Raw genomic sequence first — 27,708 nt, forward strand, 5'->3', positions numbered from 1 at the left:
CATGCACGCTGCTTTGGGGCTGGCGGGGGAAGACGCCCAGGAAAAGTCTCAAAGACAGCGAGCCAGGTTGAAAACGGGTCTCCAAGCCAACTCAGGCAGCCGACGAGGCCGCAGCGGTGTCGCCCCGGCTGTAAAAAGCCCGGGGGGCCCGGGGTCTCGGCCTGGACGCGCAGGCTGGAAGCGGGGCGTCCGCCGCGTGCCCGCGTTCCGCCTCAGGTCCGGGGACTACAGGCGGCAGACGTCCATTGCACGCCTTGCGCGGAGCCACAGGCGGGGCGCAGGTCCGGCGGGGCGGCGCGGGGCGGGGCCGGGCTGCGCGCGACCCTCGGCTCGCTCGGGCTGGTCCGGCCGGGGGCGGCCTCTCTGGCCCGGGCTCCCGCGCGGGCTCTATGACACCGCACTGGCTCGCGGGACGGGACGGGGCGGGGCCGCCGGCCGGGGAGATGGGAGGAGACCGCCCCACGCCGTACGTGAACCGGCTACGGACTCTCTCGCGAGAATTTAGAAAACGCCGCGCTTGCGCACTGCCACCGACCTGAGTGGCGGCGGCGGCGGGTCTGCCGGTGGGTGTTTGAGAGGCGGCAGGTAGTGTGGTGGCCGCCGCGGCCCCCGCCGGAACTCGCCACCATGAGTAGCACGTTAGCAAAGATCGCGGAGATCGAAGCTGAGGTAAGGGGCGCAGCGGGCGTTTCCTGCCGAGTCTGAGCATCCCTCCTTCGACGGCGTCGCTCCTGCCTGCTCCGCCGTCGGCTGCTTCGGGGACCGGGCCCCTCCGCTTCCCGCCTCCCCTCCCTCGGGGCCCGCGTTCCCTTCCCCGACTCCTGGTCCCGAGCCCGCTTATGTGGGGCCCGCGTTTGCTGACTGCTCTTAGCCCTAAGGCCCGCGTTCAGGCGGTCCTCGCCGCCTTGTGCCGTGTGCGCGGACCCCGTCTGACCCGGGTCACCGCCTGCTCCCCTTGCCCCTTGGGCTATCAGGGGTCCGTGCCCCCCTCCCGGAGTCTGGTTCCCCTCCCTTTTCTCTGAGCGACACCGAATTCCTGTCCCGTGCCCCAGCCCCGACCTGATGGCCTAATTCAGCGTCCCCCGCACCCCACCCCCCGTCCCGCGCTCGCTCCGCGCGCCCCCGCGATCTCCTTTTCCACGGTGCTGCCTGCGGCCGGGGCGTCCGGGAGTAAATTGGGTTGGTTCGGTAGGAGTTGCTTCCACCTGCGCAGTGTGGGAGTCAGCGGCCACCGGCGTTCAGAATGGTGACCCTGGGTCAGGTGGGCGCCTTCCAGGTACAAGCAGTAGGAGAGTAGCCAGCAGACAGCTGACGACCCTGATCTTGTCGCTTCTCCTTGGGCCTCAGTTGTTGGCTCTGTAATAGGGAAATGAGCTGGATAATGGGGAAAATGGATTTTTCTGTTTTACCTTTTTAAAGGTTGAAAATGGACACAGTGACATTAGTAGGACCTGGATATGTGTGTGTGTGTGTGTGTGTGTTGGTGGGGGTGGGGAGAGTCACCCTCAGAGCTGAAAATGTGACCCTGTGGGAGCTACTTTGGTTTATAGCTGTGATTCATCCCTTGCAGATGGCTCGGACTCAGAAGAACAAGGCCACAGCGCACCACCTAGGGCTGCTGAAGGCGCGCCTGGCCAAGCTCCGCAGAGAGCTCATTACTCCGAAGGGTGGAGGCGGCGGCGGCCCTGGAGAAGGTTTGTGTTGCTCCCCGCTGTATTTTGGGTTATGATTTCTTGGAAAATAATACAGGCGTGTGATTTAAAAATAACACTTTTTGCTACCCACGTGGACTTGTCTTTTCGAAGCTTGAATTTCTGACTCGATTTTATTGTGCTGGTTTCTTAGGAAGTGAATAGGGCCTAAGTGAACCGTGGTTTTAGCTACTTATATTATACAGACGTAAGTAGATTTACAGTAGCCTATGGAAGCACCAACATTTTGTACCGTCTGCAAGATCAGAAATGAGGAAATTGACGTAAAGGGAAAACAAGCTAGCACTCGGGTGTTGAGAGAGAGATTAGGACCCAAAGGAGTAGCATGAGGTCTGCACGCCTCCCAGGGTTTACAAGACAAGAGAACCCTCTATTTTTGTTTATTTATTTTTATGTGAGAAGCAGGGAGACAGAAGAACGCCCATACACTGGCTCACTCCCATAATGGCCAGGAGTGGGCCAGGTTAATGCTGCAAGCCAGGAACTCAACCCAGGTATCCTGTGTCTGAATCCCATTACTCGGGCCTGACGGCTGCCTCCCAGCATCTGCACAGACAGGAGCGAGGCTGGGCATTGAAACCAAAGCACTCTGCGTGGGTTTCCTCACTGCCAGGCCAAAGACCTGCAAAGCCCTCCCCCTCTCTGTCAAATACGGCACTGAGTTTTGTGATTTGCTGTGGGGAAAAGTTTGTGTGCTTGAGGCCTGCTTTATAGGGAAGCGACAAATGTTCGAGAAATACGGCCTGGAGGGGCAGGCAGTGACGATGTGAGAGACGTTTTCATGCGTCTTAACATACCTGAGGATAACTCTTCTCTTTCTGACATTTATTGATGTTTTAGGTTTTGATGTGGCCAAAACAGGCGATGCTCGGATCGGGTTTGTGGGTTTTCCATCTGTGGGGAAGTCAACACTGCTCAGTAACCTGGCAGGGGTGTATTCCGAGGTGGCAGCCTATGAGTTCACCACTCTCACCACTGTGCCTGGTGTCATCAGATACAAGGGTGCCAAGATCCAGGTGAGTCAGGCCTGCGGGCCAAGCAAGGGGAAAAGATGCCTTCTCCTGGTCATTGACAAAGCACTTGGTTGGGAGCTCACTGTGTGCCAGGCCTGATCTTTAATCTGCCAGGCTCTTCCTGTCTGGCAGGGCAGCTAGAGCAGCAGCTAAGTGAGAGAATCCAGTGGGACAGGGCCTGTGAAATGCGGAGGCAGAAGGGAGAAGGCGTGGGAACACAGCAGGCTTCCTACAGAAAGTGACACTGGAGGTGGGTCTTGCCGTTAGAGTGGACTCACCAGGCAGAGAGGGAGCGGTGCACTTCCCTCCGGGAGCGGTAATAGTGGATAACGTGCGGTGGTGCAGCTAAGGTGCGGGGCCGGAGTGGCGGCAGCTGAATCTGGACAGGTAGCTGGGGGCTGGCTTGTGAAAGGCCCTGCACACCTGCTGAGGAAATGAAATTTCATCTTGCAGAAAGCCAGGAACCACCAGAAACTTTCTAATAAGTAAGTAAGAGGATCAGGCCCTTTCAAAAAGGTCTTTCTTGTCTGTGAGACTTAATAAAGTTGGTGTCCTAAAATGTTCTTAGATAGAAGGTACACTTAGGTTTCCCATGTGAGGGATCGCCCTAGATAGGAGATGGTATATGTAAAATATAGTGGAACATTTTTTTAAAAAGATTTATTTATTTATTTGAAAGGCAAAGTTACAGAGAGGCAGAGAGAGAGAGAGATCTTCCATCCACTGGTTTACTCCCCAAATGACTGCAACAGCTGGAGCTGGGCTGATCCTAAGCCAGGAGCTTCTTCCAGGTCTCCCACACGGGTGCAGGGGCTCAAGGACTTGGGCCACCTTCTGCTGCTTTTCTGAGCCATAGCAGAGAGCTGGATTGGAAGTGGAGCAGCTGTACTCTAACCTGTGCCCATCCATATGGGATGCCGGCACTGCAGGTGGTAGTTTTATCAACTAGGCCACAGTGCCGGGCACAGTGGGACATTCTTGTTGCTTGCACAGTTAAGGGTACAGTTTGGAATCTATCTGTATTTGAGATTTCCAAACTCTTGATTTCACAGCACTCTTGGTGTCTCAGTAATTATTTTATGATAACTTTTTTGTAATTTTTTTTGTGATGCCTCTACCCCAAAAAGCCCCTAGTGGTTCAGGTTATTAAGTCCAAACAAGTTAATAAAGTATGTTCTTACAGACACACAGTTACTTGCTGATTGGATATGTGTACCTGTTGAATGCCACAGAATTCCTCAACTTGAGAATCAGATTGGATATTGCCACATTTATTTCTTTTTCTAGATTGAATTTTGCTGGTATTTATTGTTTTTCTCATAGCAACTGCTGATCCATCCAGCTTCTGAGAGATTTGGGTCTGATGTAATCCAAAGCCACACAGTGGGGTCTGATGTGAAATTGTGAGGTGCTGGAGCTGGGGGTTACTTTGGTTCCTGGTAGAAATCAAGAATTGCAGTGTTTCTCTTGAAAATTTAGTGTCTGTAGTGCCCCAGAGTGCCTCGGCACGTGGTTTGGGAACCGCTGATATAAGCATTTGTGTTTCTCCTTGCTGGCGTAGGAAAGGCCCTGTGTCCTGGTGCTGTTCCCGATGGCCTTTCTCCCTGCTGGGGAGGTGTCCCTACAGAGACTGTGTTGGCGTGCATATTCCTTTCTGGGTTCCCATGCCCAAACCTGTACAACGTGAATGAGGAAGCATGGCGGTGTCTGGATCAGGGCTTGATGCTCGTTGGTTTCAGAGCCTTGTTGGTAGTCACAGCTTTGGCCGCACAGAGAGTAGCTTCTGAGTATATCAGAATAAAAAGCTGTGTGACTCCTCTCTTTCCGTGTTTATCCTTAAGCTCTTCATTCATTTCAGTACCTCCTGACCTTTTGGGGTTCTCCCTCCCTTATCTTCCCGATGCTCGCTTTGCCGCTGTGCCTTCTGCCTCTGTTCTTCCTCCCCCACCGACTCTCCCGAAACCGGGTTCATGTAAGCCTATTAGTAGTAAGATGACTATCCTGAGAGTGTTTCTGTAAAGCCTGTTTTGTGCAGACAGTTCATTATCTGTGACTTGGGGGAGTGTATAGAATCAGAACCACTGAATAAGATCTATAAGGAAGGAGGCTTTTTAATTCTTTTTTTTTTTTTTTATACAAAAGGTCTTTAATGATAAAGGGGCCTAAAAATGGAATGGTATTCCTTGAGGTAATAAAGTACTCTGTAAGTGTTCAAGTAATGGCTCAGCCACTGTGTCCCATAGATGCAAAAAAAAAAAAAAGATGTATCACATAGGCAGATATAGGCCTGCAGAGTGGGTGTACAGTGCTTTGAAAATTATAGGGCTTACGTTTCAACTTGCCTGGGTCCCTTAACTCCTGTTGTGCTATGCGTGGTTGATGTGCATGTTAAATTACCTGCTTCACCTAAGGCATTTGAGTTGGAAGTCCTTTAACTTTCAGTTCTTAAAATGTTATAGCTGCCGGCGCCGCGACTCACTAGGCTAATCCTCCGCCTTGTGGCGCTGGCACACCGGGTTCTAATCCCGGTCGGGGTGCCGGATTCTGTCCCGGTTGCCCCTCTTCCAGGCCAGCTCTCTGCTGTGGCCAGGGAGTGCAGTGGAGGATGGCCCAAGTGCTTGGGCCCTGCACCCCATGGGAGACCAGGATAAGTACCTGGCTCCTGCCATCGGATCAGCGCGGTGCGCTGGCCGCAGCGCACCGGCCGTGGCGGCCATTGGAGGGTGAACCAACGGCAAAGGAAGACCTTTCTCTCTGTCTCTCTCTCTCACTGTCCACTCTGCCTGCCAAAAAAAAAAAAAAAGTTATAGCTCCATGATTTAAAGAAATATATATATGTATTTTAAGATTTACCTATCTGAAAGGCAACACTTGGGAGAGAGGATGAGAGAGACATAGGCATCTTCCATCTGTTCTTTTTTTTTTTTTTTTACAGGCAGAGTGGACAGGGAGAGAGAGAGACAGAGAGAAAGGTCTTCCTTTGCCGTTGGTTCACCCTCCAATGGCTGCTGCGGCCCGCGCACCACGCTGATCTGATGGCAGGAGCCAGGTACTTATCCTGGTCTCCCATGGGGTGCAGGGCCCAAGCACCTGGGCCATCCTCCACTGCACTCCCTGGCCACAGCAGAGAGCTGGCCTGGAAGAGGGGCAACCGGGACAGAATCTGGCGCCCCGACCGGGACTAGAACCCGGTGTGCCAGCGCCGCAAAGCGGAGGATTAGCCTAGTGAGCCGCAGCGCCGGACCCATCTGTTCTTTTACCCCCCCAAATGGCTGCATTGATCAGGGCTGGGCCAGGCCAAAGCCAGGGACCTGGAATTCCTTCTGGGTACCAGGGGCCCAAGCACTTGAGGCATCTTCTGCTGCTTTCCAGGCACATTAGCAGAGAACTGGATTGAATATAGAGCAGCTGTGACTTGAACTGGCACTTGTGAGATACCATATTTGCAGGTGGTGGCTTAACTCGCTGTGCTGGCCCTGAAGAACAACTTTTTTTTTTTTTTTTTTTAATAAGGGAGAGTTAGAGAGTTAGATAGAGAGGGAGAAAGACAAAGATCTTCCACCCACTGATTTACTCCTCAAAAGGCCACAAAGGCTGGAGCTGTGCCGGACCAAAGTCAGGAGCCAGGGAGCGTCTTCCATGTCTCCCACATGGGTGCAGGAGCCCAAGCACTTGAGCCACCCTCTGTTGCTTTCCCAGGTATTTTAGCAGGGCGCTGGATCAGAAGTGGAGCAGCTGGGACTTGAACCAGTGCGCATATGGGGTGCCAGCATTGCAGGCAGCTGCTTTACCTGCTACACCACAATGCCAACCTCAAGAAAAACTTTTAAATATCTTAGTTGATTGCATTATGAGATTCATGCATATAAAGTATTTGCCTTTTTTTTTTTTTTTTTTTTTTTTTTTTTTAAAGTGTTTGAGAAAAAGACACAGCTCCCAACTCCTGGTTCATTTCCCAAATGCCCACAGTGGCAAGGATTGGACCAGGTTGAGACAGGAACTCAATTCAGGTTTCCCACATGGGTGTCAGGAATCTAAATACCTGACCCACTAACCTGCTGCTTCCTAGGGTCAGCATTAGCAGGAATCAGGAGCCAGAGATGGGACTCGAACCCAGGAACACTGATACATGGAATGCAGGCGTCCCAGCTGGCATCTTAACTGCTAGGTCAAACACCTGTTCCTGTCGGCTGTTCATAAAAAATATTTATTTATTTTCATTTTATTTGTAAGACTGGGCAAGACAGGCAGAGAGAGATCTTCCATCTGCTGGTTCAACTCCCCAAATGTCCAGGACATCTAGGGCTGGGCCAGGCCAAAGTCAGGAACCCAGAACTCAGTACAGATGTCCCATGTGGGTGGCAAGGACCCAAATCCTTAATTCATCACCTGCCTCCCAGGGTACATACATATTTTCAAGAAGCTAGGTTGGAAGTGGAGTAGCTGGGATTGAACCAGGCATTTGGTGTGGTGTGTAGGAGTCCGAAGCAGTGATTTAACTGCTGTGTCACATGCCTGGGTATTTTTATTCAAAGAAATGTAATTGCCACAATTAAATAGTTCAGTGAACTTTTTAAATCTTCCTTTTTCAACAAAAGCTAAATTTTAGTTACTTTGTGTAAGAGGCCTTGATCGGTTGCTCCACTATTTAGCTTCCCTGTTAATTAATTAACTAATTAGAAAGGCAAAGTAACAGAGAAAGAGAGAGGTCTTTCACTCCTTAAATGCCCACAACATCCAGAGCTGGGCCAGGAGCCAGGAATACATCTGGATCTCCCAGGTGGGTAGCAGGAACCACTCGGGACATCATCTGCTACCTCCCTTGTGCATTAGCAGAAAGCTAGGTGAGAAGTGGAGGCGGGACTCCATCCCAGGTGCTTTGATACAAGGTGTGGTGTCCCAGGTGGTGGCTTAACCTGATTGCCACAATGCCAGCCCCTAGCTGCTATACTTAGAAAGTCTTTGCTTTTTCCCCCTCAGTATATGAATCTCTTTCACATAATCTTTTATTTGATGTTATATATTCCAATTTCAACACTTTCAGATTATTCAGATGGATTTTTAAGTTCTTGGTAATGTTGGGCTAAATATATAATAAAGCTTTTTGCTGATGGTGTGTGTATATTTTTATTTTCGTAAGCAGAAAGATTGAGTCGGTTGTAGAAGTGGATTCCAGAATCACTGAGAGCTGAGCAGATTCTAGATCCACTGACCCTGACATTTTCATTTCTTCAAACTGTATTGAAGTGTAATTCCCACACAATAAAGCACACGTCTTTGAAGTGCTTATTTTGATAAGTGTTGAGATGTATATACACTGGTGAAATATCACAGTCAAGGTTGTAAACACACACAGTTGTAAATGGAAAATATTTTTATTTATACTGACTATGCACAGATTCTTTTTTTCCTTGTCATTCTCTGAGCAGTACAGTGTAATAGCTATTTATAGGGCACTTGCATTATATAGGTATTTTAAATAATCTGCAGATAATTTAAAGTCTGTAGGAGGACATGCATAGGTTATATGCAAATAGCTTTGCCATTTTATCTGTTGATTTTGTTACTGACAGAATTCTGGAACCAATTCTGTTACAGATACGGAGGCCCTGTTGCAGTCCTGGCTGTTCCACCCTATCCAGCTCTGTGCTAATGGCCTAGGAAAGATGGCCCAAGTACTTGGGTCCCTACACCTGAGTGGGAAACCCTTCCATTGCCAAAGAATCCTCTCTGTGATTTTGGTCACTGTAGATTAGATTACATGTAAATATAAGTATACTTTGTTTTTGGCTAGTTTCTTTCATTCAGCGTAATTATTTTGAGAAATTCATTATTAAAATGTTTATTGATTGCCATTTTGTTGGAAAGGCAGAGGGGTGGACAGCCAGATGGACAAAGAGCTTTAATTTGCTGGCCTACTCCTCAAATGCCCACAACGGGGTGGGGCCAGGCTGAAGCCAGCAGCTCCTACTCTGTCTCAGTGTCCCATGTGGGTAGCAGGGACCTGAGTACCTAGGACACTGCCTACTGATTCCTGTTGTACTTCAGAGAAAGCCAGATTGGAAGCAGAGTAGCCAGGACTTGAACCAGGCACCCTCGTGTGGGTGTAACCTGGGGTGGCCTCCTAATGGGTGACTTAATCCCTGTGGCAAATGCCTCCCCCCAAAATCTTTCTTATTTTAGAGGAAGAGAGAGACAGCGTCTGGATCAATTGCATCAGATCCAAATCTTTAGAAAGCTGAATTTTTCTGGGTCTCCCATGCGGGTGCAGGGGCCCAAGGACTTGGGCCATCTTCTACTGCTTTCCCAGGCCATAGCAGAGAGCTGGATCGGAGGTGGAACAGCCAGGACTTGAACCGGTGCCCATATGGGATGCCGGCACTGCAGGCGGCTGCTTTACCTGCTACGACTCAGTGCCAGCACCCCCTCCCTTATTTAAAGATTTATTTGTGCTTGCCTGATTAAGAATTACTGCAGAAATTTTTGTGAGTTGGAGATTTGCAGAGGTCTCTGTGTCACATGTCAATGTCAATCCAGCTTTTACTTGTAGGAATTTGTGTGGAAGCTCAATCTTAAATATGGAGGAACACTGAATGATGCTCATTTAGAATAATGGATTTTGCCCCCCAAAAATGGGTTATAATCTTATTTGATTTAATATGACTGTGAGTAAGCCCCTTAATCTCCAAACTTGAGTTAATTTCCTTATCTTACGGGATTTTTAGGCATTTTAAACTAGGTAATGTATATAACAAAGCCTATAGCTGCCATCCACCCCTTGATTTATAAATTGGGTTTGAGTCTCGTAAGTTTGGATAGCGGAGGAGAAAGCGTCTTGTTTGATCTGTTCACATTTATGCATGGTGTTCCCTGTCCTTCCCTTGCAGCTCCTGGATCTCCCAGGCATCATTGAAGGTGCCAAGGATGGGAAAGGTCGAGGCCGTCAAGTCATTGCAGGTGAGTGGTCCGGGGGGTCCAGGGCCGCCATCTTGCTACAGCTCCTTTAGTCTCCCGGGCTTGGAGACTGTGCTGCGGCGAAGGGCATCGTGTCACCTGACTTCTCACCAGAAGAGTGGCAGACCTTGAAGGGACCCCAGCGATGGAGCAGCCCTCCACCTGAGGAGACACTGGGGCAGGGAAGTGAAGGGCTTTGCTGGAGTGCTGCACTGCTGGTGGCAGATGGAGAACTAGAAGTTGGGTTTCCTGACTGTAGCCTGAGATTTTCTTCTGTTCTTTTCTCTTGTATTTCCTACTTCTTGGGGGTTATTTCTGTGTTCTGTGGAATCACATTCTTTGGTAACTCCCTAGAGAAGGGGAATAATGATACAGAAAACTTCTTTCTGTCTTTTCATGTTTGAAAGTATTTTTATTCTACCCTTATCCTGAATTATTAATTCTGCTATTTATAGGATTGTGGAAGTCACCTGTCTCTCCTCTCCTATGCTCTCCTCTCCTCCGTCCTTGAAATGTTTGTGTCTCTCATGATGGCAGTGCTGCTTCCTGGTCTCTTGCCTGGTCTTCAGGATCCCTAAGTGTGGACTGCCCCAGGGTCTAGCCTTGGGGATGCTTTTCTGTCTGCTCAGCCTTAGTTATCTCCCCGAGAGCCTTGGCCTTAGTGCCTGGCTCTGTTCTGATGAATTTGAAGTGTATGCCAGTCCTTTACCGACTTGTGGACCTCAGACCAACTGCCAGCCTCCCTCCATTTGGATGTCCAGTTAGGAGTTTCAGACCTGATGTGTGGATCTGAAATGTTGATTCCCATCCTCAGCTTCTTCGCTTACTTTTTGCCGTTTCAGTGAGAGACAATTGCATCTTTGAGTTCTTTTAGGGCAGATACTTTTTCTGTCATCATCCACATCTAATACATTGGAGATATAAGTAAAATCAAGCCACTCCTTTTTCTTTTTTTGTCCTTGAGAGCAGATGTTGAGTTAATAGTTTGCAGTTCATGGCACATTTTCATGGATCTGTGTAAGATACGCTTATTTTGCTTATTCACATATTTTATCTCTATACCTCTTATTCTTCACAGACCATACTGATGTGTTTAATGTATGTTTTGTGTAGATATTCTTACAAAAGATATTCTATTTGTATTTTTAATTTATCTAAATGTTATTGTTTTCTCGTTTTTTTCATTAACATGCAATTGTTGCTTTAAACATCTTCCTAGTACTCCATGGTGTGCACCTACCATATTTTACCTATCCATTTTTTGTAGTTAGGGTTATCTAGTTTGCTGTTACTATCACAACTAATGCTATGTATAAACTTCATGTTTGTCCCTTTAAGAACTGTGTGGGGGCTGACGCTGTGGCATAGCAGGTTAAGCCATGGCCTGCGGCGCCAACATCCCCTGTGGGCGCCAGTTCAAGTCCCGGCTGCTCCACTTCCATTCCAGCACCCTGCTAATGCCCCTGGGAAAGCAACGGAGGATGTCCCACGTCCTTGGGCCCCCGTACCCATGGAAGAAGCTCCTGGCCCCTGGCTTTGGCCTGGCCCAGTGCTGGTCGTTGTGGCCATTTGAGGAGTGAGCCAGCAGACGGAAGATTTCTGTCTCTGTCTCTCCCCTCTGTAACTCTGCCTATCGAATAAATAAATAAATTTTAAAAAACTGTGAGAAAATTTCTTGGACATTCATGAGCAGAATCGCTAAGACACATGCAGGCTTCAGCTGGGGAAGTGGTTTTGGAAGATGCTTCATATGCCTGCTCTGGGTCATGTTCCACCAGCAGTTCATGCAGATGCCTGTTTCTTAGCTCTGTCAGCACTCACCAGGTTTTGCTGCTGTAATGCATGTAAAGTGGCAGCTCATCATTTTCATTGCATTTTTTTTTAAAGACTTATTTGTTTATTTGAAAGGCAGAGTTACAGAGAGGCAGAGAGAGAGAAGTCTTCCATGAAATGGCTGCAATGGCTGGAGCTCGGCTGATCAGGAGCCAGGAGCTTCTTCCAGGTCTGCCATGTGGTTGCAGGGGCCCAAGGACTTGGGCCATCTTCTACTGCTTTCCCAGACCACAGTAGAGAGCTGGATTGGAAGTGGAGCAGCCAGGACTCGAACTGGCTCTCATAAGGGATGCTGGCATTGCAGGCGGCAGCTTTACCCACTATGCTACATACTGGCCCCTCACTAATGATTTTTGAGCATTGATTATATAGTTACTAGTTTGGAGTTTTCTGGAAATTTTCATACCTTTTATCCAGTTTTTTATTGTGATTATTGCCTCTCTCTTTTTAAATATTTATTTGGGGCTAACAGTGCAGTGTGGTGGGTTAAGCCTCTGCCTGCAGCGCCAGCATCCCATGTGGGCACCAGTTCCAGTCCTAGCTGCTCTGCTTCCAATCCAGCTTCCTGCTGATGTGCCTTTAGGCAGTAGAGGATGGCCTAAATGCTTGGGCCCCTGCACCTACGTGAGACTCAGAAGAAGATCTTGGCTTTAGCCTGGCCCAGCCCTGGGCGTTATGGCCGTTTGGGGAGTAAGCCAGCAGATGGAAAATCAACCTCTCTCTCTCTCTCACTCACTCACTGCCTTTCAAATAAAATAAATCTTTAAAATAAAAAATTTAAAAATTTATTTTATTTGAAAGGCAGAATTAGAAGAAGAAGAAGAAATCTTCCATCCTCTGCTTTACTCCCAAAATGGTTGCAAGACCAGGGCTGGAGCAGGCCAGAGTCAGCAGCCAGGAACTTTATCCAGGTCTCTCACATGGGTGGCAGGGGCTCCAGTGCTTGGGCCATCTGCTGCTTGCCCAGGAGCGTTAGCAAGGAGCTGGATCAGAAGTACAGCAGCTGGAACTTGAACTGGTGTCCACATGGGGTGCCCTTGTTGTAGGAGGCAGCTTAATCCTCTATGCCATGACGCCGGCCTTTATCTTTAAAAAAAAAAAAAAAAAAAAGGAAAAGAAAGTTATTTTTTCGAGGCAGAGAGAGGGAGAATGACTGAGCTCCCATACAGTGCTGGTTCCCTCCCCAGATGCACACAAAGCCAAGAGCCAGGAATGTGATCCATGTCTCCCATGTGGATGGCAGGAACCCAGTTACTTGAGCTGTCACCTGCTGCCTCCCAGGATTTCCATTAGCAGGGAGCTGGAGTTGGGAGTTGGGAGTGGAGCAGGGTATGGAACCCAGATATTCCAGTATGGGATGGGTGCATCCCATGTGGGTACCTGTTCCAGTCCCAGCTGTTCTACCCTATCCAGCTCTGTGCTAATGGCCTAGGAAAGATGGCCCAAGTACTTGGGTCCCTACACCTGAGTGAAGCTCTGGCTTCAGATTGGCCCAGCTCTGCCTGTTGTGACCAGGAAAGATCGATATCTCGACATCTCCCTCTTCCCCCACCCCATCTCTATCTCTGTCTCTGTCTCTATCTCTACCTTTCATATAAATAAATAAATCTTTAAGAAAAATTGTAGGTTTGTTGTCTGATGCAGTTGTCACTAGTCATATGTGACTAAAACTTAAATCAATTTTGAAAAGTTTAATTCTTCACTCATGTAAGTTATATTTTACATTATCAGCCACATGTGACTAGTGCTTGCCATTGTGGACAGCACAGATGTATAATATTTTTGTCAACTTCTGTTTGGTAGTGTTGCTCTGGATATTAATTTGTTGTCAGCTATAGACATTGCAGGTATCTTCTGATTTCTGCAGTGTGAACTTTGTTGTGTAGAAATTCTTAACCTTTGCATGGAGAATCTCTCTCTCTCCCTTTCTCATGCCCTGCCTTCAAGTAAATAAATCTTGTATAAGAAAAGAATCTAATTTAACATTTTCCCTCTTGGTGTTTGTGCTTTGGAAGTTTTATTTAAGAAGAAATCTTCTTTCCTTACGTTGCAGACATGGTGTGTTGTCCTTTTAGGTCCTTTATTTACCTAGGGACTACTCTTTTTTTAAAAAAAGAGAAAGACTTAATTTAATTGAGAGCCACAGAGAGGGAGAGATAGAGAGATCCTTCCATCAGCTGGTTCACTTCCCAAATGGCTGCAACTGCTGAGGCCGTGCAAGGCTGAGGCTGCGAGCCCAGAGCTATGTCTGAGTCTCACATGGGTGCAGGGGTCCAAGCACTTAGACCTCTTCCGCTGTTTTCCCAGGCGCATCAGCAGGGAGCTGGATTGGGAGTGGAGCCAGAGTGGTGCTCATGTGGGATGCCAGTGTTGCAGCTTAACCCACTGTACCATGTTGCTCACTCCTGAATTGTTTAATGGGTCTTGTTTGTTGATCGCTCAAATGTCTGGTGATCCTTAGTTATCTGCCTTATATAAGAATGCAGAACTTGGGATCAGGGTTGCGGCATTGTGGGTTAGCCAGCATCCCATTTGAGTACTGGTTTGAGTCTTGGCTGCTCCACTTCTGATCCAACTCTGCTAATGTGCTTGGGAAAGCAGTGGAGGATGACCCAAGTGCTTGGGTTCCTGCCCCACTGTGGGAGACCTGGAAGAAGCTCCTGGCTTTGGCCTGGGTCAGCCAGTCCTGGCTGTTGGGGCCATCTGGGGAGTGAACCAATGGATGGAAGATTCTCTCTCGGTATCTCTAACTCTGCCTTCCAAATAAAATTAAATAAATCTTTAAAAAAAAAAAAAAAGGGACCTACAAAATTGATGAGATGTTTTCAGCTGGGTTTTTGAGTAATGAGTTTTATCATAGGTCATTGTGCAATATGTTAGCTTTTTTGGAGGGTGAATTTTGTGTGCCGATAACAGCAGGTTTTTAATCTGTGGCTACTCCATGACTCCAGAGAAAAACGCTTTATTAAATGTTCTGCTTAAAGGGAAAGGAAGCTGTTTCTGTGGGGAGTGTAGACTTTAGCAGACTCCTGCTTTGAGGTCTGCCTGTCCATTTTTGTGCTATTCTTGGTGTAAGCCCCAGCTGGGTCCCAGTGGCCGTTTTCCCCTGGATCCTGGTTCTCTTGAGGACAAGATTCAGTGCCCACCAGGGCCACATCACCACTTATTTCACCATTCTGTTTTAATTTTGGTATCCTACTTCATGCATTGTCTGTGCTGGGTATACTGTTTTTATGTTATCATTAAGACCTGGTAGCAGGGGAGGATATATGTTCAGTAGGTGTGTAGATTATTGGTTTTCCTTAATAAAAAAAGTCTAGAAGTTTTAATCAGACACACATTCCTGACAAAGTGCTGCTAATTTCTGTGGGCTTTAGTTTTCTGTAAGCATGAAAGTGTATAATAAAACACAGAGAACACTAAAATTTTTATACTGAAGTTGAGTTTTTACAGTGAGTGGTTTATTCTTAATGAGAAAAATTTTAATATTAGAACAAAATTTTAATATTAGAACAACTGTGTAGTAACTCAGAGAGAGTCTTTAAGTATTATATATATAGTGATATATATATATATAGTATTATTATATATAGAGTCTTTGATTTAAGTATTATTCCTTAGTCCAATTAAATGCCAACCAGACAGAAAATGTTTGGTACCTTAGGCAAAGGTTTTTTAGGTAGTACACTAAAATCATGAACTGCAAAAGAAACCATGAATAATTTTCATATTATCAGAATTCAGATGTTCCTCTATAAAAGACAGTTAAATTGAAGAAGCAGGGGCCGGCGCCATGGCTCACTTGATTAATCCTCCGCCTGTGGTGCCTGCATCCCATATGGGCGCCAGGTTCTAGTCCCAGTTGCTCCTCTTCCAGTCCAGCTCTCTGCTGTGGCCCGGGAGGGCAGTGGAGGATGGCCCAAGTGCTTGGGCCCTGCACCCGCATGGGAGACCAGGAGGAAGCACCTGGCTCCTGGCTTTGGACTGGCGCAGCGCCGGCCGTAGTGGCCATTTGGGGAGTGAACCAATGGAAGGAAGACCTTTCTCTCTGTCTCTCTCTCTCTTCATTGTCTATAACTACCTGTCAAATTAAAAAAAAAAAAAAATGAAGCAAACCTGAAACTGGGAGAAAATATTAGCTATGTATATTTGACAATGGATTTGATTTCATAATATATAAATAATTTTTAAAAAGGTTTATTTATTTATTTGAAAGGCAGAATTAGAGAGTGAGATCGTCCATCTGCTGCTTCATTCCTCAGATGAATGGAACTCCATCTGGGTCTCCCACGTGCTTGGCAGGGGCCATCTTCTGTGGCAGGCACATTAGCAGGGAGCTGGATTGGAAGTGGAGCAGCTGGGACTCAAACCTGCCCCACAGGCAGCAGCTTAATCTCATGTGACAATGCTGGCCCCCAGAATATATGAAGAATTCTTATTAGTTCACTATAAGGTAGCCCAATTAAAAAGTGGCTAAAGGGACTGGCATTGTGGCGTAACAGGTAAAGCTGCTGTCTGCAGCACTGGCATCCCATATGGGCAGCAGTGAAAGTCTCAGCTGCTCTGCTTCCATTCCAGCTCCCTGTTAACACGCCTGGGAAAGCAACAGAGCATGGCCCAAAGTAGTTGGGCCCCTGTACCCACGTGGGGGAACTGGAAGAAGTTCCTGGCTTTGGCCTGGCTCAGCCCTGTGTGTGTGGCCATTTTGGGAGTGAACTAGTGGATGGAAGATTTTCTGTCTTTCTTTTTCTCTCTCTACTTTGAATTTCAAATAAATACATCTTGGGGGAAAAAAAAAAGGCAAGAAGTGAATGGCCAAGAGGCACCTGAAAAGGTGGCTCAGCATTGTTGGTCATCAGGGAACTGCAGCCACAATGGGATGTCGTCATATACTCATTAGAATGGCTAAAACCGAAAAAGCATGCCAACGCCCAAATGTTGGGGAAGATATGGAGCAGCTGGAATTCTCATACACTGCTTGAGTTATCAGATAGTGCAAACATTTGAATAAATAATCTATTTGCCATGTGACCCAACAGTTCCACTGGCGTTTGCCCAAGGGAAATGAAAAACAGTACATCCACAGAAAGACTTGTACATGAATGTTTGTAGATGAACAAATGGATGGATAAGCAAACCATGATATAATCTGTATGACAGAGTGCTGGTCTGTTATAAGAAGAGATCGATTACTGATCTGTGTGCAGCATGTTTAAATGGAGAAACCACTATGCTAAAATAAACACAGGCACAGAAGGCTACTTTTTTTATTTATTTCAAAAATGTATGTATTTGCAAGGCAGAGAGACACAGCTCCCATCTGTTAGTTCACTCCCCATGTGCCACAGCCAGTGGACGAGGTTGGGATTGAGGCCAGGACTGGGGAGTACATTTCAGGTCTTGCAGGTGGATGGTTGGAGCCCAGTTATGTTCATTGCTGCCTCCCATTGAGCTCCTGACTCCAGGCTTTGTCCTGGCCAAGCCCTGGCTGTTGTAGGAATGAATCAGCAGATATCTCTGTCTGTCTCTGTCTCTGCCTTTCCAATTAAATTAATAAATACAAATTTAAAAGTGCATGTATATAGATAAAATACCATTTTTAAGGAATATTTGTTAATTACAGCTTTATTGAGCTCAGTTTGAAAATGTGTGTGTATTCTTTTTATTCTTCAGTGGCTAGAACCTGTAACTTGATCCTTATTGTTCTGGATGTCCTGAAACCCTTGGGACATAAGAAGATCATTGAAAATGAGCTGGAAGGCTTTGGCATTCGTTTGAACAGCAAACCTCCCAACATTGGCTTTAAGAAGAAGGACAAAGGAGGCATTAATCTCACGGCTACTGTAAGTCGGGAAAGTGATATTGGGGCAGGCTGTTGCTGAAGGGTGTACATTGAGGTACACCAACATTGACTCTTGAGTGTATCCTGGCTTTTCCCTGAACTGGTTGAGATAACCAATGTCCTTATAATGACCGACAGTGACTTAAGATTTGGATAGGAGTCGGTCTCAAGTTCTCAGGTTTTCCTTTGCAACTTCATTCCCTCTTTTGGATTATCTATTTGGGACGGTACAGGAATGTGGACCGATTTTATGCTTGTATGCAACAGATGATTGCCAATATTCTTTGTTTTCATTCATTTAACACAAAGTGGTAGAACGGCTACCTTGGACCAAACGTTGTTGTAGGCTCTGGGCAGTGGGAGGAATGGGTATGGAAAAGAAGAGAGACTAAAACTGTTGCCCTTACATTCTAATTAGGTAACATAGCAAACCAAAATGAAAAAGATACAGTGTACTGGATAATGATGAATCTGTAAACTGAAGTCGGAGAAAAGGGGAATAGAGAGTACTGATGGGGACTTCTGGGAATGTCTTGACTGAGGTGAGGTCAAGAGCTGAACTGGAAGGATGTGGGGTGGAGTGTTTCACGTAGAAACCTGTGGAGCACACCTTTGCATGGTTGAGGGTTAGCAGAATGAGCAGGTTAGGAGAAGAGTAAATATCAGGGCCTTAAATGCTTTAACTTGCGGGAGGTTTGTTAACTATTGTTTGGGTTCTGATCTATGTAAATATGATTTGACTTCGTTTTAAGTGGAATCTTTCTGGCTATTGTGTTGAGAATAGACTGGACTGGGTTAAGAGGACAATCAGAGAAATGATTTAAGAGGTATCACACCATCTAATCAAGAAATGATGTCTTGGTAGACCAGGGTTGTAACAGTGGGAGAGATGAGAAGTAGTTGATAGGAATCACAGCTGGATTGGTTATGGGTTGTTTGTGGGGAGAGAGAGAGAGAGAGATGACGGCGAGTTTATTTTCTGAATTGGAAAAAGGAGCTCTTATTGTTGAATGGTAGAATTTTGGGTAGAATCGGCTTGCAGGGCATGAGAAGGTCAAGGTTTAGGGCTGGAGTTGTGATTTGGACGTCCAGGTTTCTGTCAGGGAGGTGAATGAGGAGTGATCGGGCTGGAAATGAGTTTGGTAGTTACCAGCCTTAAGGCCACAAGCCTGCTGAGATCACTGAGGAAGGGAGTGTAAATAGGAAAGAAAATGCGACTTCTCAGCAGAGGGAGAAGGAACACTGGGAGCGTTTGGAATCTTGGAATCCAAGCAAAGGAAGTGTTTCGATAGCAGGGGTGACCGTATCTGTCAAATGCTGTGTCTTAGGCTTAGAACTGAGGACTGAGGACTTCCTACTCAATTTAACATTCTAGGATCCAAGTGATAGGACGAGCAAAAGTTACAAAACATTTCTTCAAACATCCTGTCATAATACTTAAAATTGTGCATTCAAGACTTTGTGTATTTGTTTGCTAGGGCTGCCATAATAAAGTGCCATAGACTGGGTGGTTTAAGAGACATTTATGGCCGGCGCGGTGGCTCAGTAGGCTAATCCTGTGCCAGCGGCGCCAGCACCCCGGGTTCTAGTCCCGGTCGGGGCGCCGGATTCTGTCCCGGTTGCCCCTCTTCCAGTCCAGCTCTTTGCTGTGGCCCGGGAGTGCAGTGGAGGATGGCCCAAGTACTTGGGCCCTACACCCCATGGGTGACCAGGAGAATCACCTGGCTCCCTGCTTTGGATCAGCATGGTGCGCCAGCCGCAGCATGGCAGCCATTGGAGGGTGAACCAAAGGTAAAGGAAGACCTTTCTCTCTGTCTCTCTCTCTCTGTCCACTCTGCCTGTGAAAAACAAAAAACAAAAACAAAAGACATTTATTTTTCATAGTTCTGGAGGTGCAGAGTCTGAGGTTGGGTGATGGATTGGTTCCTTCGGAGTGCTCTCCTTGGTTTGCAGATGGCAGTCTTCTGTGTCTTCACAGCCTTGCCTGTGTCTCTGTCCTGATCTTTTCTTATAAGGACACAGCTAATGACCCCACCCTAATGACTTCATTCTCATTTAATTTCCTTTTTCCAGATTTATCTCCAGACTTCTGAGATACTGAGATTAGGACTTCAACATAATGATACAATTCAACTCTTAACACATTCTTCAGAGTTGAGACAATTTAAACTTTTTATGTATTTCCTGCTAGAAGTCAGTTACTCTCACCCAGGGTAAAGAACTAGATTTTGGGTATGCAGCCACTTGTAGGTGCTGCCGTTCTGTGCTCTCTGATTAGTCATTGTCTGCCCTGCCCATTCAGTGCCCACAGAGCGAACTGGATGCGGAAACCGTGAAGAGCATTCTGGCTGAATACAAAATCCACAATGCGGATGTGACTCTGCGCAGCGATGCCACGGCTGATGACCTCATCGACGTGGTGGAAGGGAACAGGTGTGCACGGAGTGTGCGGTCTGTGCTCTTGTGAATTTGAAGCCTTGTGGTGGAAACAGTACTGGAGTATGAATCGATTCTGAACTGCAGTTGTGCTGCTATCAGTTTTGGGCTTGGGTATTTTAGAAGTAAAATGAGGGATTGGTCTTCATTTTCTTTTTTTTAATTTATTTGAAAGAGAGCGAGAGAGAGATTTTCCGTGTACTTGTTCATTCCCCAAATGGCCGTGACAGTCTGAAGCTGGAAACCAGGAGCTTCTTTTGGGTCTCCCACGTGGGTAGCAAGGGTCCAAGTACTTGTGCCGTCCTCCACTGCTTTCCCAGGCACGTTAGCAGAGAGCTGGATTGGAAATGGAGCAGCTGGGACTTGAACTGATGCCCGTATGGGATACCAGCATTGCAGACAGCAGCTTTACCTGTAACACCACAATGCTGGCCCCAGGTCTTGATTTTCTTTTCTTTCTTTCTTTCTTTTTTTTTTTTTTTTTTTTTTTTTTGACAGGCAGAGTGGATAGTGAGAGAGAGAGAGACAGAGAGAAAGGTCTTCCTTTTGCTGTTGGTTCACCCTCCAATGGCCGCCGCGGCCAGTGCACCACGCTGATCCGATGGCAGGAGCCAGGTACTTCTCCTGGTCTCCCATGGGGTGCAGGGCCCAAGCACTTGGGCCATCCTCCACTGCACTCCCTGGCCACAGCAGAGAGCTGGCCTGGAAGAGGGGCAACCGGGACAGAATCCGGCGCCCCGACCGGGACTAGAACCCGGTGTGCCGGCACTGCAAGGCGGAGGATTAGCTTAGTGAGCCGCAGCGCCGGCCACCAGGTCTTGATTTCTAACATGCTTCCTTTCTCTGAAGTGTTGAAATCTCACGTGCCGGGACACAAACAGCACCTGTACGGGATGCCAGTCCTGCAGGCGGAGGTTTACCCTACTTCACCACAGCGCTGGCTCCAATAAATAAATCTTCAAAAAAACAAAAACAAGAGTAGAGGATGACCCAAGTCTTTGGGCCCATGCACCCACATGGGAGACCTGGAAGAAGCTCCTGGCTCCTGGCTTTGGATCAGCGCAGCTCCAGCTGTTGCAGCCATTTGGGGAGTGAACCATCAGATGGAAGACCTCTCTCTGCCTCTGCCTCTCTGTAACTCTGCCTTTCAAATAAATAAAATAAATCTTAAAAAATAAGAATCAGGCTCAGACCAGCACTTCTGTATGGGGTGCTGGCATCAAGCAGCGGCTTAACTTGTCGCACAACAGCACGGGCCTCAGTTCACTCTCCTGATGACCACAGAAACCAAGTCTGGACCAGGCTGAAGCCAGGAGCCAGCCAGTCCATCCTAGACTCTGATGTGGGGCCCAGACGCTCGGACTGTCTCCCACTGCCTTCGAAGTGCACGAGCAGGAAGCTGGGTCTGAGAGCAGAGCAGTGTGGACTTAGGCAGTCACAAACCCCGTGGTGCGCAGTGTGAACAGGGCCTGCGTGAATTCTCAACTCAGACTCCACGGTTAACAGTTTCTACTCATTCTTTTTTAAAGCAGGGAGTTGTTGATTAAGTCCCGATTTGGGGCCTGAGGGAGGAGGTGCTGCTCATTAGACTCACAATTTTGTCAGCAACTGCAGGCTAATTCCCTCTTTCTTTTCTGCTTCATAGAGTTTATATCCCTTGTATCTATGTTTTAAACAAGATTGATCAGATCTCCATTGAGGAACTGGATATCATCTATAAGGTGCCTCACTGCGTGCCGATCTCTGCCCATCACCGCTGGAACTTCGATGACCTGTTGGAGAAGATCTGGGACTACCTGAAACTAGTGAGGATGTGAGTCCTTGTGCGTGGCTGCTGCTGCTGCGGGAGGGAGGCCAGACTGCCTTAGGAAGATCCCTCTGGAGCTCCTGCGCACGATCTCGCCGTGTTCTGTGACACACGGAAGTCGGCTTCGTCATCGCTAGGTCACATTGAGGGTGCTTTCTTCCCCAGGGGGGAGGTTATCCTGGTCCGACCTCGGGGTGCTGCGGGATTGGTTGGCATCCCACATGTGAAGCGTTCTAAGTAGGTGTAACCTCTGTCGCCCCCTCTCTCCTAGTTACACCAAGCCCAAGGGCCAGTTGCCGGATTACACGTCCCCGGTGGTGCTGCCGTACTCGAGGACCACGGTGGAGGATTTCTGCATGAAAATTCACAAGAATCTTATCAAGGAGTTTAAGTAGTAAGTAGCAAGGGCACGTGGGACCGCCTTTGCCTTGTGAGCCCCTGCCTTCACATGCAGTCTCAGGACCGCGTGAGGGCTCGGTGTGTCGGCGGACAGGGAGAGCTCCGGAGGTCAGCAGGGCGCTGCTGCCAAGGGGCTTTCATTTCCCTTCATTAATTCATCTTGGTGGCAAGCACAAAGATGGATTCTCCCTGCCGGGTTATCGTGGCCTCCACTGGGTACTGACTCCTCCTCTAAAACTTAGAATCCCTGTGATCTTTGCTTTTTCTTCTTCTTCTTATTGTTATTATTTTTGACAGGCAGAGTGGACAGTCAGAGAGAGAGAGAAAGGTCGTCCTTTTCTGTTGGTTCACCCCCCAATGGCCACTGCAGACAGCGCACCGCGCTGATCCACAGACAGGAGCCAGGTGCTTCTCCTGGTCTCCCATGGGGTGCAGGGCCCAAGTACTTGGGCCATCCTCCACTGCACTCCCGGGCCACAGCAGAGAGCTGGCCTGGAAGAGGGGCAACTGGGACAGAATCCGGTGCCCCGACCGGGACTCGAACCCGGTGTGCCGGCACCGCAGGCGGAGGATTAGCCTATTGAGCCATGGCGCCGGCTTGATCTTTTTTTTAAATTTTTTTTTTTTAAGATTTATTTTATTCATATGAAAGAGTTACAGAGAGAGAGGCCGAGCGAGAGACAGAGTGGTCTTCCATTCTGTTGGTTCACTCCCCAAATTACCACAATGGCCAGAGCTGAGATGATCTGGAGCTAGGAGCTTCTTCGGGGTCTCCCACGTGGGTGTAGGGTCCCAAGGACTTGGGCCATCTTCTACTGCTTTCCCAGACCATAGCAGAGAGCTGGATCAGAAGTGGAGCAGCTGGGACTTGAACTGGTGCCCATATGGGATGCTGGCGCTGCAGGCTGGGGCTTTAACCCGCTGTGCCTCAGCGCCAGCCCCTCCCTGTGATCTTTTTCTTTAACGTTTCACTACTGATAGCAGCTCAAAACTGTTTTAAAAGATTTATTTATTTGAAAGTCAGAGTTACACAGAGAGGAGAAGCAGAGAGAGAGAGAGGGAGAGAGAGGGAGGTCTTCCTTCTGATGGTTCACTCCTCAATTGGCCGCAACAGCTGGAATTGCGCCAATCCAAAGCCAGGAGCCAGGAGCTTCTTCCAGGTTTCACACGCGGGTGCAGGGGCCCAAGGTCTTGGGCCATCTTCTACTGCTTTCCCAGGCCATAGCAGAGAGCTGGATCGGAAGTGGAGCAGCCGGGTCTCGAACTGGCGCCCATACAGGGTGCCGGCACTTCAAGCCAGGGTATTAACCTGCTGCGCCAAAGCGCTGGCACTCAGCTCAATACTTTAAAAAAATTTTTTTTGAACTAATTTCAGGTTTACAGAAAAGGGGCAAACAGAAAAAAGCACAAAAAGAGTTTACTTTTACCCCTCACCCCACTTGTGACAATAGCAGCTTCCGTTACTGTGTACTCCAGATACCACGGGCAGGACATAGACTTTGGCACTGCACCATTCACTGAATTACAAATCTTACTTGAAATGTACTGCTTCTCCTGCCAGTGTCTGTTTTATGTTCCAGGAACCTACATGGCATGGAATTGTTAGTTTTTCTTAGCCTTCCAGTGTTCTAGACCCCCAGTATTTCCTTAGATTTTCACTCTTTGATGACCTTGATGCTTTTATTTATCTTTTTATTGTTATTTTTAAGGATTTATTTAAAAGGCAGCAAGAGAGGGAGACAGATCTTCCACCTGTTGGTTCACTCCCCGGATGGACACAATGGCCAGGCCAAATCCCAGAGCCTGAAACTCCATCTGGGTCTCCCACATGGGTGCAGGGGCCCAAACACTTGGACCATTTTCTGCTGCTGTCCCAGGAGCATTAGCAGGGAGCTGGGTTGGCAGCAGAGCAGCTCAGACCTGCGCTCATAAGGGAGGCTGGTATTGCAGGTGGTGGCTTAACCTGCTGCACTACAACACCAGTCCCTGATCTTGGCTTTTTTTTTTTTTTTTTTAAGATTTATTTATGTATTTGAAAGGCAGAGATAGAGATCTGCTGGTCCACTCCCCAAATGGCTTCCATGGCCAGAGCTGGGCCAAGGCTGAAGCCAGGAGCCAGGTGCCTCTTCCTGGTCTCCCATGCAGGTGCAGGGCCCAAGGACTTGGGCCATCCTCCACTGCCTTCCTGGGCCACAGCAGAGAGCTGGACTGGAAGAGGGGCAACCGGGACAGAATACAGCGCCCCGACCAGGACTAGAACCCAGGGTGTTGGAGCCACAGGCAGAGGATTAGTCAGTGAGCCATGGCGCTGGCCATTTCTTTCTCTTTTGAAGTTTAAAATTTATTTATTGGAATTCTCCTGAGAGTTAGAGCTGTCACTTGTCCCCTGTTTATTTAATCCATAATGTATATTGGTATGAACTCTTGGATTTTTGGTCTGTAGGCTGTCATCTAATATTTGTTGCTTTGGACATGAGCAACTCTTTTATCTTCTGTTTTTTTTTTTTTTTTTTTTTTTTTTTTTATTTGAAAGGCAGGGTTACAGCGATGGAGGGGGAGACAGTTTCTGTCTGCTAGCTTACTCTCTAACTGGCCACATTGGCCCAGGCTGTGCCAGGCTGAAGCCAGGAGCCTGGAACCGTCTCATGTAGTTGGCAGGGGCCTAGGTACTTGGGCCATCCTTGGCTGCTTTCCCAGGCTCATCAGCCGGAAGCTGGCTTGAACAATAGCAGTTTTGCTGGGACTCCAGCCAGCACTTCCATATACAATGCTGATGTTGCAAGTGGCAACTTAACCCACAGTCCCAGTTGTTGGCCCCTTGTGTTGCTATTGATAATTTTCGAAGACTTTACTATAGAAGTAGCATTGATACTTAAATGGTTTTTGCTGTGTTTTTACTTTCCAGAACAGCTGAACTGTTTACATTTGTAAAATGATCACTCTGTACTTAAATATGTTTGTTAGTGCATTTGAAAATTTTTGTTTGTTGGGGTCAGTGTTTTGAGTGCAGTGGGTGGAGCTGCTCTCTACTTCCAATTCCGTTCCCTGCTATTGTTCCTTGGGAGGCAGCAGATGATGGCCAAGTACTTGGACCCTGCCACCCTCATGAGAGACCTGGATGGACCTCTTGACTCTTGGCCTCAGCCTGGCTCAGTCCTGGCTGTTGTGGCCATTTGGGAGAAAACCAGTGGATGGAAGACCTCTCTGTCCCTCCCTGTCTCTCTGTAACTGTCTTTCAAATAAATAAACCTTTCAAACTTTTATTTGTATTAATTTATATCTATTACTGATATGTGTTTTTTTTAAAACGTGGTCTTTTCTTTGTTGATTTCTTACTGGACTATAAAATTTTAAAGAAGTTTTAGTGCAGTAACAATGTAACATAATATGGCCACTTTTTCTCTTTGCCCCTTGTTGCCTAGTCCTCAGTCTGTGGGAGGCAGTCAGTGTTATGTTCAGTAAATTCCCATCTCTCTCAGAGTACACTGTGCATTTTGGAGGCTTGTGGATATAAATTACCATCCTATAGTCCAAGAATCTGGATGGAGCCCATTCCAATTGACAGTTTTCTGATAGGGAAGGAAGGGTTTCATAGCGTGGCTGAGGAGGGAGACTTGAGTCTGGTCTGTACCCACTGATGGAAATTTTCTCCAACCCTCTGTAACTGACACTGTGTGACTAACAAGCCATCTCAATCTGATGTTTTGAGGGTATTTCTTAGTAATAAATCCATGCTTCGGGTTTACTGAATCTTTGAAATTTCCACCTCTTCTCTTGACGTTACGCACGTGCACTGTCCCTGACTTTAGGTTGGACTGAGGAGGCAGGTGAGTGCTGCCTGGTGTGCTGTCTGTGGCAGCCGCTGCCGTAGGGCTGTGGCTCTGCAGGGCTGGGGTGCTCGGTGAGAGCAGAGTGCGGCCCTCGGCAGACGGAGCAGAGCGGGGTTCGCGTTTCCGCTGACTGTCCTTTCTTCCTCCCATACAGCGCTCTGGTCTGGGGTCTCTCTGTGAAGCACAACCCTCAGAAAGTGGGTAAAGACCACACGCTGGAGGATGAGGACGTCATTCAGATTGTGAAGAAGTGAAACCTGCCCTTAGCTGTCAGCCGAGACAGCCACGGCGGCTTTCGCCACGACCCAGCGCCGTCTCCCAGCTCCTGGCAGGGGCAGCCGCTGGATCAGGACTCGGGAGGGAGAGGAAGGCGCCCGAACAACTTGACCTGTCTTTTCCTGGTTCACCTTGTGTGTTGAGCTGCATAAAGGAATCCGGTAGGGCTGTCGGCTGCGTGCAGTTCATGTGTCAGCACCGGAATCTTGGGGCTGAGTTGAACGAGGAAGAGCGTGTGCAGTGAGGCCGATGCCAGAGGGATGCTTGGTAGCTTGCTCTGAATGTGAAATGGCTAGAGGCGTGACACACAACATCCTAGTTGATGTTTATCTTTATTTTTCTTAGATTTATTTATGAATTTATTTGAAAGAGTTAGAGGAAGAGACATCTTCTGTCTGCTGGCTTACCCCCCAGGTGGCTGCAACGGCCAGCACTGGGCCTGGCTGAAGCCAGGAGCTTCATTGGGGCAGGTCTCCCATGTGGGTAGTAGGGACCCAAGCACTTGGGCCATCCTTTGCCACTTTCCCAGGCCATTAGCAGGGACGTGGATCATAAGTGGAGTAGCCGGGACTCTAACCAGTACCCATACCGGATGCCAGTGTTGCAGGCAGCAGCTTTACCTGCGGTGCCACCCCTTCAGCCCCTTAGTTGATGCAGGTTACCTGTTCCCTGCAGGCTAGCCCGTCTGGGGCGTGGCGTAGTGGGGTGGAGTGGACTGCTCTGACCAGCCTGTGGAGGTTGACTTGCTGGTACGCCTCCAGTGAGCTGTGGAACTGAACAAACTACTCAGCCTTTGTGAGCCTTAGCTTCCTAAGTGACATAGGGATGGTAGTAGCACTCGTCTCCTAGTCTAGCTTAGCACAGTATCTGGCATGGATGTGGGCTCCTGTCAGTGGACCCTGTCCTGGGCTCTGTCCTCCACAGCTGCCAGAGACTGGGCTGCACATGCTGCTGGCGGGCCTTGGGGCCTCTCCTTCCCAGTCAGGCCTTTCTGCCCGAGGCCCCGTCTGGCAGTCCTGGGCACAGCACTTCTCCTAGGGCAAGGCCTGGAGCTCACAGCAAGTGAGGCAGGCTGTGTGAGCGGAGCAGGTCTCTGTGTGCTGGACACTAGCGCTTCTGGAGGGTACCAGCGGCATCAGCACTGGTTTTGGGGGCTGCGATTAATGGTCTTTAAGGGGATTGAATGGTTTCTCTTCCAACAGCAAGGCAGGTGCCAAGATAGTTACCAAAGATTATTTCAGCATGGAACATACGCAGAGACAACAGAACATTCCCTGAGAAAGTCAGGAAGGGGGATGGGTTTGTAAATTCAGTTGTCTTCAAATGAGTTAAGCTAGACCTAATTCTTGGCAGGTTGTGAGGGGCGGGAGGGGAGATTACCACATCTTCAGCCTCTGTCCAGTGCTTGTTCCTCTGAGAGCCCACACCCAGGAGCTGGGCTTCTCTGGTAGATTGTAGACCTTGGTGTCACTGGTGCAATCATGACAGAGGTGACCTGGAAGCTACCATGACCCTTCAGGAGAATGGGGACGTTGGCTTTTTGAGGGGATGTCTGGCCGGAGCATACTGAGTTTTTGGGCAATCCCATGTCAGACTTCACTTTTAT

At 48.1% G+C, this 27,708-nt stretch overlaps 1 protein-coding gene across 1 annotated transcript; it reads left to right on the forward strand.

The window, feature by feature from the left end:
• Nucleotides 1–627: 627 nt before the first annotated feature.
• DRG1 (developmentally regulated GTP binding protein 1) lies at nt 628–26,080 on the forward strand. Its single transcript, NM_001171352.1, is given in 9 exon segments — nt 628–669; nt 1,571–1,694; nt 2,553–2,728; nt 9,613–9,682; nt 17,186–17,355; nt 19,657–19,787; nt 21,436–21,603; nt 21,869–21,991; nt 25,981–26,080. Coding segments are annotated over 9 exon segments (1,104 nt in total).
• The last annotated feature ends 1,628 nt before the right edge of the window (nt 26,081–27,708 follow it).

Source organism: Oryctolagus cuniculus, chromosome 21 (genome assembly GCF_051225735.1).
Source record: "Oryctolagus cuniculus isolate XC-2025 breed Fujian yellow rabbit chromosome 21, ASM5122573v1, whole genome shotgun sequence".
NCBI classification, from domain to species: Eukaryota; Metazoa; Chordata; class Mammalia; order Lagomorpha; family Leporidae; genus Oryctolagus; species Oryctolagus cuniculus.